Genomic DNA, 14,171 nt, shown 5'->3' with positions numbered 1-14,171 from the left:
TTGTGTTGTTGTTTTTTTTAATTTTGAAGTTCTTTATATATTCTGGATACAAGACCCTTATCAGATAGGTGATTTGCAGATATGTTCTCCCATTCTATATAGGTTGTCTTTTTACTTTCTTGATTAAATTTTGAAGAAGTCCATTTTATCTGTTTTTCCTTTGTTTGCTTGTGCTTTAAGTGTCATATGTAAGAACTCATTGCCTAGTCTAAAGTCATAAGGATTTACACCTATGTTTTCTTCTAAGAGTTTTGTAGTTTTAGCTATTACATTTATCTTGGGTCCATTTTGAATTTTTACATATGGTGTAAGGTAGAGGTCCAACCTCATTCTTTTGCATGCAGATATCCAGTTGTTCCACTACTATTTGTTGAAAAATCTGTTCTTTCCCCCATTGAATTATATTGGCACCTTTACAGAAATCAACCATAGATATATGGGCTGATTTCTGTACTCTTAATTCATTCCATTGATGTATATGTCTAGTCTTATGCCTGTGCCACACTATTTTTATTATTGTAGCTTTGTAGTAAGTTTTGAAGTAAAGGAAAGTGACTTTATTTGCAACTTCAGCTTTGTTCTTTTTCAATATTGTTTTGGCTGTTCTGGGTGCCTTGCATTTCCATATCAAGTTTAGCATCAGCTTATCAATTTCTGCAAAAAAGGCAGCTAGAATTTTTCGAGATTGCATTGAATCTGTAGATCAATTTCAGGAATATTGCCATCTAAATAATATTATTTCCTCAAATCCGTGAACATAAGAAATCTTTCCTTTTATTTAAGTCATCTTTCATAAGTGTTTTGTAGTATTCATTGTACAAGTTTTATACTTCTTTTGTTAAATTTATTCCTGAGTTTTTTTTCTTTTTTTGGTACTACTATAAATGAAATTGTTTTCTTAATTTCATTTTCATATTTTTCATTGCTGATGTATAGAAATTCAACTGGTCATCTGAGTTTTATATATTGATCTTGTATTCTACTACTTTGCTGTAATATTTTCTGTAATAATTATTAGCTGTAATAGTTTTTTTTGTTTGTTTGTTTAGATTCCTTTGGATTTCCTACATACCAGATTATGTCATCTGCAAATAGAGATACTTTTACTTCTTCCTTTCCAATCTGGATGAATATTATTTCTTTTTCTTGCTTAGTTGTCCTGGCTAAAACCTCCTGTACAATGTTGAATAGAAGTGGTGAGAACAGACATCCTTGTCTTGTTCCTGATCTTAAGAGCATTCAGTCTTTCACCATTAAGTATGATGTCAGGGATGGGTTTTTCATAGATACCTTTTATCAGGTTGACAGAGTTCTCTCCTATTCCTAGTTTGCTGAGTGTCCTTATCACGATAGCGTGCTGACTTTTTGTCAGATGCCTTTTCTGCATCTGTTGATGTTATGTGTTTTTCCCCATTTATTCTATTACTTGGTGTATTACATTGATCTTCATAGGTGAACCAACCTTGCATTCTTAGCATAAATCCCACTTGGCCATGGTGTATATCCATCCTCTCTTTTTTTATGTGTTTTTTTAGGTCAGGTTTGAGGCTTAATGATGAAATTGGAGAATATCTTCTTGGGTTTTGAGCATGCTACGCTTCTTAATCCAGAAATTGTAAAGACATCAACTTCCGTTAGGGTTAAATTTATTATTAAAATTAAATATTAATTAAAATTTTCCATGCCCAAGAGTTAGGTTGTAAAAAGGCATAATTTTTTGGATAATAGTGAATGAAATATAATCATTTTTGTACTTTACAGAACAGCTATTTTATCACTGTACTGAGCAGAGCACTATGATAATTTCTTTTTAAGTAGAAAGAAAGGGTCAGCCCCTGCTTTAAAGAGTTTATGAGCTATTTTGAGCATAAAATAGATAAGCATGCAATTATAAATGTATAGAAAAACCTATTTATTCATTTATACCTTTTATATGTACAGGTATGGTATATATGGGTATGTTTGAATACACTATCATAAAGGTCTTTCAGATTCCCTAATGGTTGAGCTTAGGATTAAAGAAGTACAACTATGCTGTGTTGGACTTTATAAATACTCTTGATGATTTGTTAGCATCAAGAGAGAGAGGAAAAAAAAAAGCAAGTTAGAACTGAATTGTCAACAGAAGGGTAGTACAGTTGACCTTTGAATAATGTCGGGATTAGGGGTACTGACACTGCCCCCTCCCCCACAACGCACAGTGGAAAATCTTCATATAACTTTACAGTCCACAGTTCCACATCCTCGGATTCACCCAGGCACAGATTGTGTAGTACCGTAGTACATGTTTATTGAAAAAAATCCACATATAAGTGAACCCGTGCAGTTCAAGCCCATGTTGTTCAACGGTCAACTGTATATTCATTTGTTGATTATGGAAGGTTGATTGATAACATTGGTGCACACTATTAATAAATATTAATTAACGAAAAATGATTCCATTGGGGAAAACATTACTCATTTTTATCTTTTATACACTTCTCTTTTTATGTTTGTTCCCTAATGAGTGTAACATATTAGAATAGTAGCTCTTGACATAATTTAATTTATACATAAATAAATGTATATATATATTTGGGGGTGGATGCATGCACAAAAATTTGTTACTGATGGTGTGTTCAGTTGAAATAGTTCAAAACCACTGGTTCTCAGGACTTCCCTGGTGGCGCAGTGGTTAAGAATCCGCCTGCCAATGCAGGGGACACGGGTTCAATCCCTGGTTTGGGGAGATCCCACATGTCGCGGAGCAGCTAATCCTGTGTGCCACAACTACTGAGCCTGTGCTCTAGAGCCCATGAGACACAACTACTGAGCCCGCGCACCTAGAGCCTGTGGCATAGCGCAAAGAAGAGTAGCCCCCGCTCACCGCAACTAGAGAAAGCCCACGCACAGCAACGAAGACCCAAAGCAGCCAAAAAATAAATTAATTAAATTAAATTTTTAAAAATTGTATAAAAAAAACCCCATTGGTTCTCGTGATAGAGTCAAGACTCTTAGTGTGTTCCCAATCTACCTTTCTACTCTTATTTCCTTAGTCTTCAATCTAGGACATTGCATCACCAAGCATTCTTAATATATTATTTGCTTATACATCGCTGTGCTTGTATTTAAGATGTTTCTTCTTCCCTGTAATATTCTTTCCTTGCTATCTGCTTTCTGAACTCCTATTTAGTCTTCAAATCCTAGCTCAGAGGCCTTTTCCTTTGTACCCCCAACTCTCGTCTTTTCTTTGCTGGGCAGAATTAATTGCTGCAACACTTTATTCATAATATAAGAGTGGTATTTTTTACAGTGTATCTTATCTACTATATATATCTCTCCTTAGCTAAATTCTGAGGGTGTATACCATATGTTAATCATCTTTTTACCATCAGGCCTTGGCACATAATAGATAATCAATAAATTTTTACTAATGGAAATCATAAAAATAATAAGAGACTTGAAGAAAGGAATGTGATCATTGAAAAACTAATCAGTAAGAATGATTTTGTTCAGTCCAAGAAGAAAAATAGCAGAGAGTGAAGTCTGTAATGGGAAATTAATCGAAGAGAAATTGTAGTGATCCAAGTAATCAACAGCTGGATCCTACCCTAGAAACAGGTTATCAAGAAGAGATACAGAAAAGATAAAAGTAGAAAATATTATAGAAGAAAGTCTTTTTTTTCTCCATTAGTCTTTACACTTGCTGTTCCCTTTGCCTGGAGTCCCCAGATACCTGCAGTGCTTTCTGCATCCTCCGGATCTCTGCTCAAAAAGTCATCTTGTTAGTGCGGCCTTCTAGATGTACCTTATTTATAAAAAAGCAGCCCCACCCGTTCTTTGTACTGATATGCCCTAGCCACCTTCTCTGTTTTCTTTCTCTTCATAGTATTTCTTATCTGACGTAGGGTATGATTTATCTTATTATTTGTTTATTGTCTGTCTCCTCATACCAGAAAGTAAGTTTCATGAGTGCAGGAACATTTTATGTCTGCTTCGTCCATGCTCCATCTCCAACATTATAACAGTGCCTATCATTTAGAACATGATCAATAATTAATAATAGTGATACTACAAGGGAAAAAATTCAGAAAACAAGTCAGTAGTTGGGAAACAGGAGAAATTTATTTTCAAATAGTACATTAGTTAACATTTTCAAATAATGTTTTCAATATGTTTTTCTTCAACTTCCAGACAGCTTTTCAGGTGAAGTAAATTTAAAGCAATGAATAATCTCAAAAAATTTACAATAAATACATGATTTTCCCTATGTTTTCAGACTTTTGGGACACTGTATTATACTTATTGTAGTTCTTTTTAAGATTAACAGTTGGACACATTACTTTATATTTCGAGATATTTCACCTGAAATACTGGAGGTATATTGTGAGTAAAGTTCTTTCTTTCCTGTATGGTAATCTAGCTGTTCGAGCATTTTTAGATTTTAATAATAGAGCATTTCCATGTATGGTATCTCATTTGATCCTTACAACATCTTATGAGGAACGTAGGATATGTCTTATCTTTCTTACAGAGTTGATGAGTTAACACTCAGATTAAGTTTTTTAGGTAAGGTTGCACAGCTAATTAATGGCTGAACATGATTAAAACATATATATCCTAATACTGTTTAGTTCTATTCTACTATTATGCTACACAGCCTCTCTTAATTTTTAAGGAGTTCTTAAAAATATCCTAATAGTTTCATTGAACTACCAGAATGAACTTAATTAAAATTGTCTGAAAAATACCTGGTTGAATGTTTCATACTACTAAACAATTTATTTAAACAAATTATAGTATTCTTTTTATAAAACCAATTCAGATTCTCAGAAATGCATATTTATAACTTTATGTACTGTTTTATTCTCAATTAGGTAAGTCATGAAATTGTGGTTAATTTCACTTAAATGGGCCATTTTACATTTATATAAAGTAAATATATTTTATACACATATATTTAAACTAAAGGTAGATTTTTAAAAGGTACATTTTAAAAAACAAATTTTCAGTGTTGTTAAGTTACGTTAAGCTATTTTACTAGAAGTAGCATGCCTTGATGACATTACTGCCATTTTAGTTTTCTGCTGTCATTATCAGTCATCTAATTTAGGAAATTAGACAGTTCACATTTATGTTGATGGCTGATTTTGTATAGGCTGCTTCTCTGTGTGTCTTCCAAAACTCGAGGATGAACCCTTACCATTCACCTACCCATTTGCTCACTGAAGTCGTAATGTCTTGGGGTAAGAACAAAGCCTTTTAAGCTGTAGTTAAGAAATTAAAATGTGAAAGGTAAAATTTCTGGAATATGTAATACATTTGTTTATATTTACACTAGCTTATAAATGATTAAAATCAACTTTTTTTGAGAGGGAGTTTGTTTTTTGAGTTCAGGTACTCGTAGAAGGAGAGAAAAACTCAGGTATTTAGGCTTAGAGAAAGAGGAAGCCTGGGCAAGTAGGAGAAAAAAGGAATGATAGGGATTTTCTTTTCAAGGCGACTGGAATAAATTGAATAGAGACAAGATACCTGGAAAGAGAAAGTTCAAGAAAAAGAAAACATTTCAAAGTAAAAATATTATTTTAGATCTTGGTTAGCTGTGTTAAGGCTCTAAAAGTCAAAAAACTAAAATTTGGAGGTATTACTTCTCTTACAGAAGGGACTGGATGTGGAGAGTGGGAAGCAACAGTTCCTAGGCAGTGTGATGTAGTGACTGAACACTGTGGAAAAAACTCTAGCTTCAAAGGGCACAGACTTAATTTTTTTCTACAGCTGTCAGACAGCAGTAGTCAGAATTCTCTAACCATTGAACTGACCTGCTAGATGTTGGTGGCTTGACTAATTAATGCAGTGTAGGTGTGCTGATCTTTCGAGAGGCTGGTTACTTAACACAATGCTGCTGAGTTCATTTATAGCTTCCGTGAGCAAATGTGATTTCCTATGACAAACGTTTTTGTAGTCTTGATGAACAAATGAATTTCCTTTAACAACCATATTATAGACTTTTGGGTCATGATAAGCCTGTTCTGTTATTGTTAAAAGTTATATTACTGTGAGTTTAAACAAAACCTTTATACCTAGTTGAATATTTTGGATCGTCTTTCGCTCCTTTTCAACAAATAGAGTCATACTGATAATCATAGTAGCAAGAAGCAAATCATGAATTTATATAAAGTTAACTGTTCCCGTCCAGCCAGTCTTCCCACAGTGCTCTTTGTTTATTGTACTCATATGGACAGCAGACAGTAAACACAAAAGGGCCAGTGACCAGGTTAGGACTTCAATGCTGTGTCAGCAGAATCATTCTCTTCTCAGGTTCTCATCAAATAAAATAGCTTGCATTTGTATACTAAAGTCAGTCAAAGAAATTAAAGTCTATATTTTGTTATTTTTATAGAGCCAATCTATATTTTCTAGTTTATCAACTTTATGACTTTGGGAAAGTTTCTTACCCACCCTAAACTTTCTTTTCTCATCTGTAAAATGTACTTCATAAACTCTGAGGGTGGTTGTGAGGATTAGAGATAATGTCTGAAAGTCAGGCACATAGTAAGTCATAAGTCAATGTTAGGTAAAAATATTAGCCATTGACATATTTTTACTTTTATTATTTCCTGCAGCGTATATTCATGTTCAAGTAAAGCTTCATGCAAAATGCACCAGAAGTGCTTTCCCACTGCCTGTGGAGTTCACCCATCCGTAGTGCTTTGTCCACACGTCGTGGTAGCACGCATGGCTCTGCTGTAATGACTTATTTTACCTCAGTCCCTTCACTGGACTGTGGGCGTTTGGAGGGCTGAGATTACTTCAGTTGTATCTCTGTTTCTTCACCTAGTTTGTGGAGGTGTCGAATAAATGTTTGCTGACTGAGTGGCCAGTGGGCTCTTGTAGGCCCAAAGAAGGGATTGGTAGCTTTGAGTTTCTCTTTATCTTACATGTTCTTCTGGTTTTCTACAGTGTTTCTAGGTATTGTTTTATTTTTATTTTTATTTATCCTGCTTGGTGTTTGGAGATCATTTTTGACGTGAGTATTCTATGGCTTTTCTGTAAAATTCCCAGCTCTTTCTGAATATTGCTTTTTTGTGTGTGTGTGATTACTGTATTCTTCTTCTTTTGAAACTTCTTCTGAGTGACTATTGGGGTCTTGCAGTCTGTCCCTTATGACTTTTAATCTTTTTAATCTTGTTGCCTCTCTGTGCTGTATTTTGGAAGAGTTCCTTAGTACTATTCTTTGATTACCAATTCTCTCTTCAACTGTTAGATTTTGGAGTTTGCCTTGGGTATTGAGGGTTTTTTCTTTTTAATCCCAGTGACTATAGCTTTCATTTCTAGGATTTTAAGTTGGCTCTTTTCATATCTATCTGTTCTTGTTTCATTTCTGCCTATTTTTGTTTTGTTTCATAATTTCATATTCCTTGTTGTGAATGTGATTCCTGTGTTAATCTTTATTTAGTATTTATTTAAGTTCTGTCTTAATACTTATTTAAAATCTTTGTTATTAGATTTTTAAATTTACAATAATATAGAATATTGATTTATAGAAGATCCTATAGAATCCTATAGAACATTGATTTCTTTTGGAGTGAATATATGTTTTAATTGCTGCATTTCCTGGCCATCTTAAGATTTTTTAAAATCTATTTTGGAATTTTAGTTTTCAGGCTTATTTTGGGTGAGAGGTTCTTCCCCAGCTAACCATGTTCACTTTTCCATTTATGCTGATTTTTCAGTTTCCACCTCCAGTACAGCATTATAAAGGTAGCTCAGGGGTCATGCCCTGTGATGATATGAGGGTGCCACAGATTCAGTTGCTGAGCCAGGGGGTGGCTTAGTTGAGTTCCAGGCCTTAGGGCTGCATTGTGTCCTTCTATTCGCACAGCTACAAATATGTTACAGCCCAGGAACCAATTAGTGGCTGTTTATTTTTTTCCTTTTCCTTTTTCTTTTCTTCCCAGCCTTCTCTCACAAGCATGAATGCCCCCAGCATCAAAGAGCGAGACCACCTCTGGTTCCCTAACACCTGAGGGGCTGAACTCCTGGCCTCCAGATCAAGAGCCCAGCAGCCCTGTGGCTTGAGCCCTGTTCAGTGCTTTTTCATTTCTCTGATATTTCTGGTTCTTGGAGGTTTTTATCTTGTTTTTCAGAACTGGTGATGTCTATTATTGCTGTGCATTTGGAATAGAGCAGAAGTGTACTTTGAAGCATGAACTTACTGTGCCAACTTGACTGAAGGTTTTTTATGAAAATAACTTGATCAGCTATACTGTTTGGGATACTTCTCCTCTTCCTCCGCACTCCACCCCATCCCCACCCCTGGAGGCGCTGTGGAGGGTAGATCGGAAAGGAGACTGCAGATGAATAAATGATTTAGAACATCACAGGCCTGAACTAAGAGAAATGGAGAGGAAAGCATGGAATTAGGAGATGGTTAGTAGGTGCAATCAACAGACATGGATTACTGAGTCTGGGGAAGCGAATGTTCATACTTCTGGCTTAGAATGGAAGTAAAACTCACTGAGAAAGGAATATAGGAAGAAGAGTAGATCTTGGCAGGTCAGTGGGTCAGGAACGGAGAGAGGAGTATTATGATGTTTTATAACAAGAAGCCCAATATGTGTTTTTTGGTTTTAAGTCTGGTATGTGTCTTTCTTGCTGATGCATCTCAGTGCCCAATATCTTTGAATTTACCATATTTCCAAATCTTGTTACATGACATTCGGTTGTGAATTTATCTAGACTCCTCCCCTGCATTTAGGAAATTTTTCCTCAGCATATTATTTAACAAACGTTTCTTAAGTATCTCTTAAGTGAACAAGTACACTTCTGGCATTCGTGGATGTTATACTCTAATGGAGAAAAAGACATTTATCACATAGGCAGTTAAAAACTGTGGAAGCACTCTGAAAGACAAGTGTAGGTGCTATGAGAGTGTGTGAAAGCAGAGCCTGACCATCGAGGCCCTGATGTACATGTAGGGCGAGGCGGAAGAGGGGTTGTTATCTCTCAGTAGAAGGCTTTCCTGAAGCAGTGGAATCTGGGCTGTTCCCTCTGCCAGTTGCTCTCTGCCTGTTATGTCTGCACAGCTGGCTTTTTCTTGCTATTTAAGACTCAGCTGATATGTTACTTCCTCAGTAAGACTTTCCTTGACTGCACCCTGAATTGATGTTACCATGTCCCTCTGCTTTATTTCCTTTAGAGCATTAATTTTTATCTGAAATTATCTTCATTAGGGACCTTGTCTCTTTTTTCCTCACCTGTGCCCCCACTACTTAGAACATTTCCTGAAACTTAAGTGTTCAGGAAATGATTAAATGACTGGAAAAGTTAACATCCTTGGAACTGGTCTGTTGCATAGTTGATCTAGTGATTTGTATGTCCTTGTCCTTTCAGTTTGGGAGGATTGCTCAAATTGGCTTTTTCCTCATCCATTTTTCTATCTTGTTGACCCTCCCTCACTCCATTGTGTCTTTCTAATGGGGGTTGCCAATGGTAGCATTCCACCCCCTGGCCACGGTGATGAGTATATGACTTTCAAGCTGGGCCACTCAGTGTCATTCTCCTGGATGTTTCAGATTTGAATAAATGAAGAGGGGGACTTCTCAGGTGGCAGCGTGTGAGATGAGAATCTGGAGCTGTCTGTGGTAATATCTACATTCAGATTGAAGAAGTCGACCTGCGAAAGGAGAAAATAAAGGCATTACACGGGGAGAAGCAGAGGTGGGAGGCGGAGGGTCCTGGTAGTTTTCCAGTCTCGGCTTCATTTGTATCTGAGGCCCAGTTGCAGCCCCTGGTTTTCCCACGGCCCGTTCAAATTGAGTTTCTGTCACTTATAACCAAAACATTCACAATTAAACAGTATATAGCTTTATTTTTATTTTAACCTTTACCTCAACCAACAAGCTTTACATCTTGATGTGTTTTACATAGTGTCTTTGGATATTGATCTCTTAACATAGTTTAATTTCTTATTTCAGAGAATCTGTTTTCTCCCTCCCTCCCTCTCCTCTCTTTGTCTGTCTCCTTCTCCTTGCCTCCTTTTCTCCCTCTCCCCCTTCCCAGTTCCCTTCCCTAGCCCCCCTTTTTTCAAACACAAAGCAGTTGTTGCCTAAGTTTATTCTATTTTCGGTACTATTCTATTTTAGTACTATGTATTCATTCTTTTTTGAAACGTATTGGTAAGAAGTAAGTAGCCATCTTATTGCTATTGTTATTTCATATCTCATCTCTGTTATTTATCTCAGGCAGGTTTATTGGGCTCTTAGATTTTTTTCACTTTCAACTTTGACACTTTAAAACATCCAGGTTCCCGCTCTCCAGCATCTCGAGGGTGGTGGGAGGTAGCTAGGGCAGCGGGCAGCTTTGAATGGGAAGTTCACTTCTGGGTGATTTCTTCTCTGTTTTCTGTAAACTCCTGTGGCCCCACCGTCCTGATGCTGCAGGGAGGAGCCCTCCATCATTGACTGGCATTCTGCTTGACATACCTGCTCATCCCTTGAACTACTGCAGCTGTCCTCAAATTCCACCAATCCATGCAGACTCCAAGTAGAATATTCCACATCTGTCCCATAATTTCTAGTTGTAACCTTTTCTAATTAGGAGTGTTGTAAGAAATTATTTCAGGCCAAGCAGCTTTCTCAGGCAGCTAAGTTATAAATTGTCAATTAGTATTTTTCATCTATCTGGCTCCATTTGTATTATGTCAAGGAGAAAACTGAGACTTTTTTGGTCATTTGCTCCTTTATTGATTCATTCACTCAGTAAATGTTTATTGAGCATTTACTATGTGCCAATCACTCTTCTAGACACTAAAGAGTCTCTGCCTTCATGGAGCTTGTATTCTAGGCGAGAAAAGAATAAACAAGTAAACAGATAACTATATAGAACAGTATTAGGTAGTGATCAATGCCAAGTTGAAGAGTAAAACAGGGTAAGGGAATAGAGAGTGATGGGAGTGAGGCTATTTTAGAGAGGATGGACAGAAGGAAAGCTTCTCTGAGGAGGTGACATGTGAGTAGAGACCTGAATGAATCAGGGGTCTAGTCATGCCAAGAGTCCCTGGCAGAAGCAGCGGCCAGCACACAGCTCTAAGGAGGTAAAGAGTGTGGTGAGACTGCAGAATAAGGTGGCCAAGGTGGCTGGAGAAGAGGGAGTGAGGGGGAAAGTGGAAGGAGATGAGTTCATGAAGCGAAGAATGGGAAGGCAAGTCCCCCCACCAAATCAAGCTATGTTAATTATCCAGGAGAAGGTAGTATCTGGTGTGTTGTCCCCAAAGACAACAGTCACAGCAGGCTTCTATCATGCAACAGAGTGGTAACCCAAAACACGTGGGATTTTTTGGTTATTGACCGCAAGCCAATCATAGGAAATTAAGAGTGCTGAGAATGATGTGGTTTAAAGCAGTTATCAAAGAAGTTTGGAAGGAAAAAATGGCTAAGAAGTGAGATTAGATAAAATAATCTTGGAAAAGATGGCAACTTGAGCAAAGGTTTTTGACATTGTCCATATGAATCTTAATGAAATGACTGGCGCTTAGAGAACATTGGTGGCCCCTGCCGTCTAAATATACCCTGAATTTGACATTTCTCACTACTTCCACTACTGGTAAATTATAGCTGGAAATATTAACACTTTAATTCATCACACTTGGAGCCCAAAATGAGCATAGTAGTGAATCTTTAGGGACTTTCAGTTTACTTCTGGAAGACATGAGATGTTAATATGAGTTGGTCCCAAGATGTGGAGAGGTGTTTCCTTTATCATTTCTCATGGGAGATGGTTGAGAATAGTACTAGTAATACTATATATTTGAATGAGTATAATTTTATATCTGTGAATTAACCTGAACAGGTATACAGTTTGCAGATAGGAAACTCAGGCTTAGACAGACCACCTAACTGGCTCAGAGTCACTCCAATGGTTAAGGACGACAGCAGCATTATTAGAATTCTGGTCTTAGACTGTCCTCTGGCACTCTATTAATGGCATCATGTTATTTTGATAGGATGTTATGTCAGAGACAAGCCAATTGCCCTCCCTTGTCCTACCCTAATTGTATCCCTAAGTTATACACAATGTTGATTGTGTATATACACAATGTTGTGGGTACATCTGCCCATCCATCGTCCATCCATCCATCCATCCACCCATCTTTGTATTTCTCTATCTGCTTCTCTCTTCTATCTACATATATAATGGTTTATTTTCCCCTGTGCTTTACAAATTTGGATCATGCTATGCATATTACTTTAAATCTTTAGCCATATGTCATGGTCATACATCTAGGTCAGTACATCTAGATCTGATTCATTCCTCTGTATGCCTGTATTGTTTGATTTATTGAAGAGTATATATTGCTTTCAAAAGGAAAATCCAATACCATATTTAAGGTGAAAAATGTAATGTCAGTGTGTGATATGATTTCATCATATGATTATTTACTTCTTAGAGCATGAGAAAAGGAGTACAGTTATTGACAATTTAATGAAGCTTAAATTTCCCTCTACATTTGCTAGAGAATATTTTGCTTTGCTTACATTTTCATATTTTCCTAATTTTCTTTAGAATAAAACTTAATTGTAGCCTTAATTAATATTTTCTTTTCTAACCCAATTAATGTATTTTTCAGGTTATTATATCCGGGAAAAGTCTAAGCAAGTTATAACGTTGCTGACGAATGAACAGTTGCTGCATAGAGAGAGGAGAGTAGCATGTCGGACTAGACAGCGTACCTCCTACTCTATGACATTTCCTAAAAGATTACCTGGTATGGGTAACTCACCAACAGCATGTGCTTCTGCTCCCGCACCAGAAATCCCTGCTTCAGAGAAGAAGTGTAAGCTTCTTAAGGCGGCAAGGCTACATAATAAAAGTGCGTATAATGGGCATTGGCCTAGAGTGCAATAGGTATCATTTAAGAACAGCTAAAACATATAAAACATTAGGTTTTAATACTGAAGCATTAATACTGTATTAGTACTACTATTACTGTATTAGACATTATACTGTAGAGAACAATGATGAAAGATACTATTCAGTAGAAAATTTTATGACTATTTTCTGAATGTGTTTATCTGGGATTCAAATAAAATGTTTTTGAGCTTTAAAGGTATGAAACTAGTGACTACCCTATTTGGCATCGTGATTCAGTTTTAAGATGTTAATCATAACTGCAGAGTGAAGAACTGTTTTCTGAGACTAGGGGTCTGGTTGTGTGTGCATTTGCACTATTTGATCCTCCAAATGAAGAAATTGACATTTTAAAAAATGTGCCTCAAAATTCTGAAAGTGCTCTAAAACTCTTCGAGGACAATACCCTGTGTTATATAACCCTTTCCTTTGCCTAAAACTTTAAATCTGGACTACTGAACCTGAAAAAGAAGGCACTTATTTATAATGTTATAATAGAAATCAGCAGGAAAATGCAGTTATCTTTTCTACTGAATTTGCTAAAACATAAAGGAAAGTCATTTTGCTCTAACTTCTCTACTACAAACCCTGTTATTAAATTGTGTGTAAAGCATGGACAGTTTGAGGAAGCAAAAACGTTAATGAAATGTGACTTACGTAGCTGTCCCTTGAAAGGAACTACACTTTGTGCCGTAAGTGAGGGGCATAGTAGGAGTAACATAGAGTTAAAAGCATTTTCAAAGGCCTGCCTCCCAGCTTTATCATGTAATTCTATTAAGCAACATCTTGAAAGAGAGATATTCCAAGTGTCAGTTAAATATTGAAATTTAAAAATGTTAATAGTAATACCAACACAAACCCATCCTGCTAAAAATCATTAAAGTACTACTGTAAGTCAGGAGTTCTCAAATGTTCACTCAATTTGTACTTGTGTGGACTGGGGCAGTTGAAAGATAGTAAAAGAGGTGGGCATTGTAATTACAATAGTAGATACCAACCAAATGCTTCTGAAAGTCACGGAACCTCTTTCTTTAGGGTACCCAGTACTTTGAAATAAATCTCCAAAGAGACACATTCTGAAATTTTCTCATAGAAGCCTTAAATTCAAACTGATACTAGAAAAAAGGAACAGAGTAAAATAACCAATTATGACTCATCTAGAGTTTCTTCACCTCTTTTGCTACTGTTACCTTTCTTGTTCTTCCTTCCTCCATTTCTTTTCCTCTTCTTTTCTTTCATTATAAACATATTTATTAAATTTATAATTTGAAATTTGGATATCT

The 14,171-nt window shown here is 36.3% G+C and overlaps 1 protein-coding gene across 1 annotated transcript in view; it reads left to right on the top strand.

Moving 5' to 3' along the window:
• ENTHD1 (ENTH domain containing 1) overlaps positions 1–14,171 on the top strand; it is a 102,294-nt gene that overhangs the window by 6,031 nt on the left and 82,092 nt on the right. The window contains exon 2 of the mRNA XM_022597099.2: positions 12,608–12,850. Coding sequence (XP_022452807.2) covers positions 12,608–12,850 — 243 coding nt within the window. The remainder of the gene's footprint in view (positions 1–12,607; positions 12,851–14,171) is intronic.

The sequence above is a fragment of the Delphinapterus leucas genome, chromosome 11 (genome assembly GCF_059928025.1).
Source record: "Delphinapterus leucas isolate spDelLeu-1000000601 "Yukka" chromosome 11, BTC_Dleu_Yukka2, whole genome shotgun sequence".
Classification (NCBI taxonomy): Eukaryota; Metazoa; Chordata; class Mammalia; order Artiodactyla; family Monodontidae; genus Delphinapterus; species Delphinapterus leucas.
Note: the sequence above shows the minus strand (reverse complement) of the source record. Positions and strands in the feature narration are given on the sequence as shown.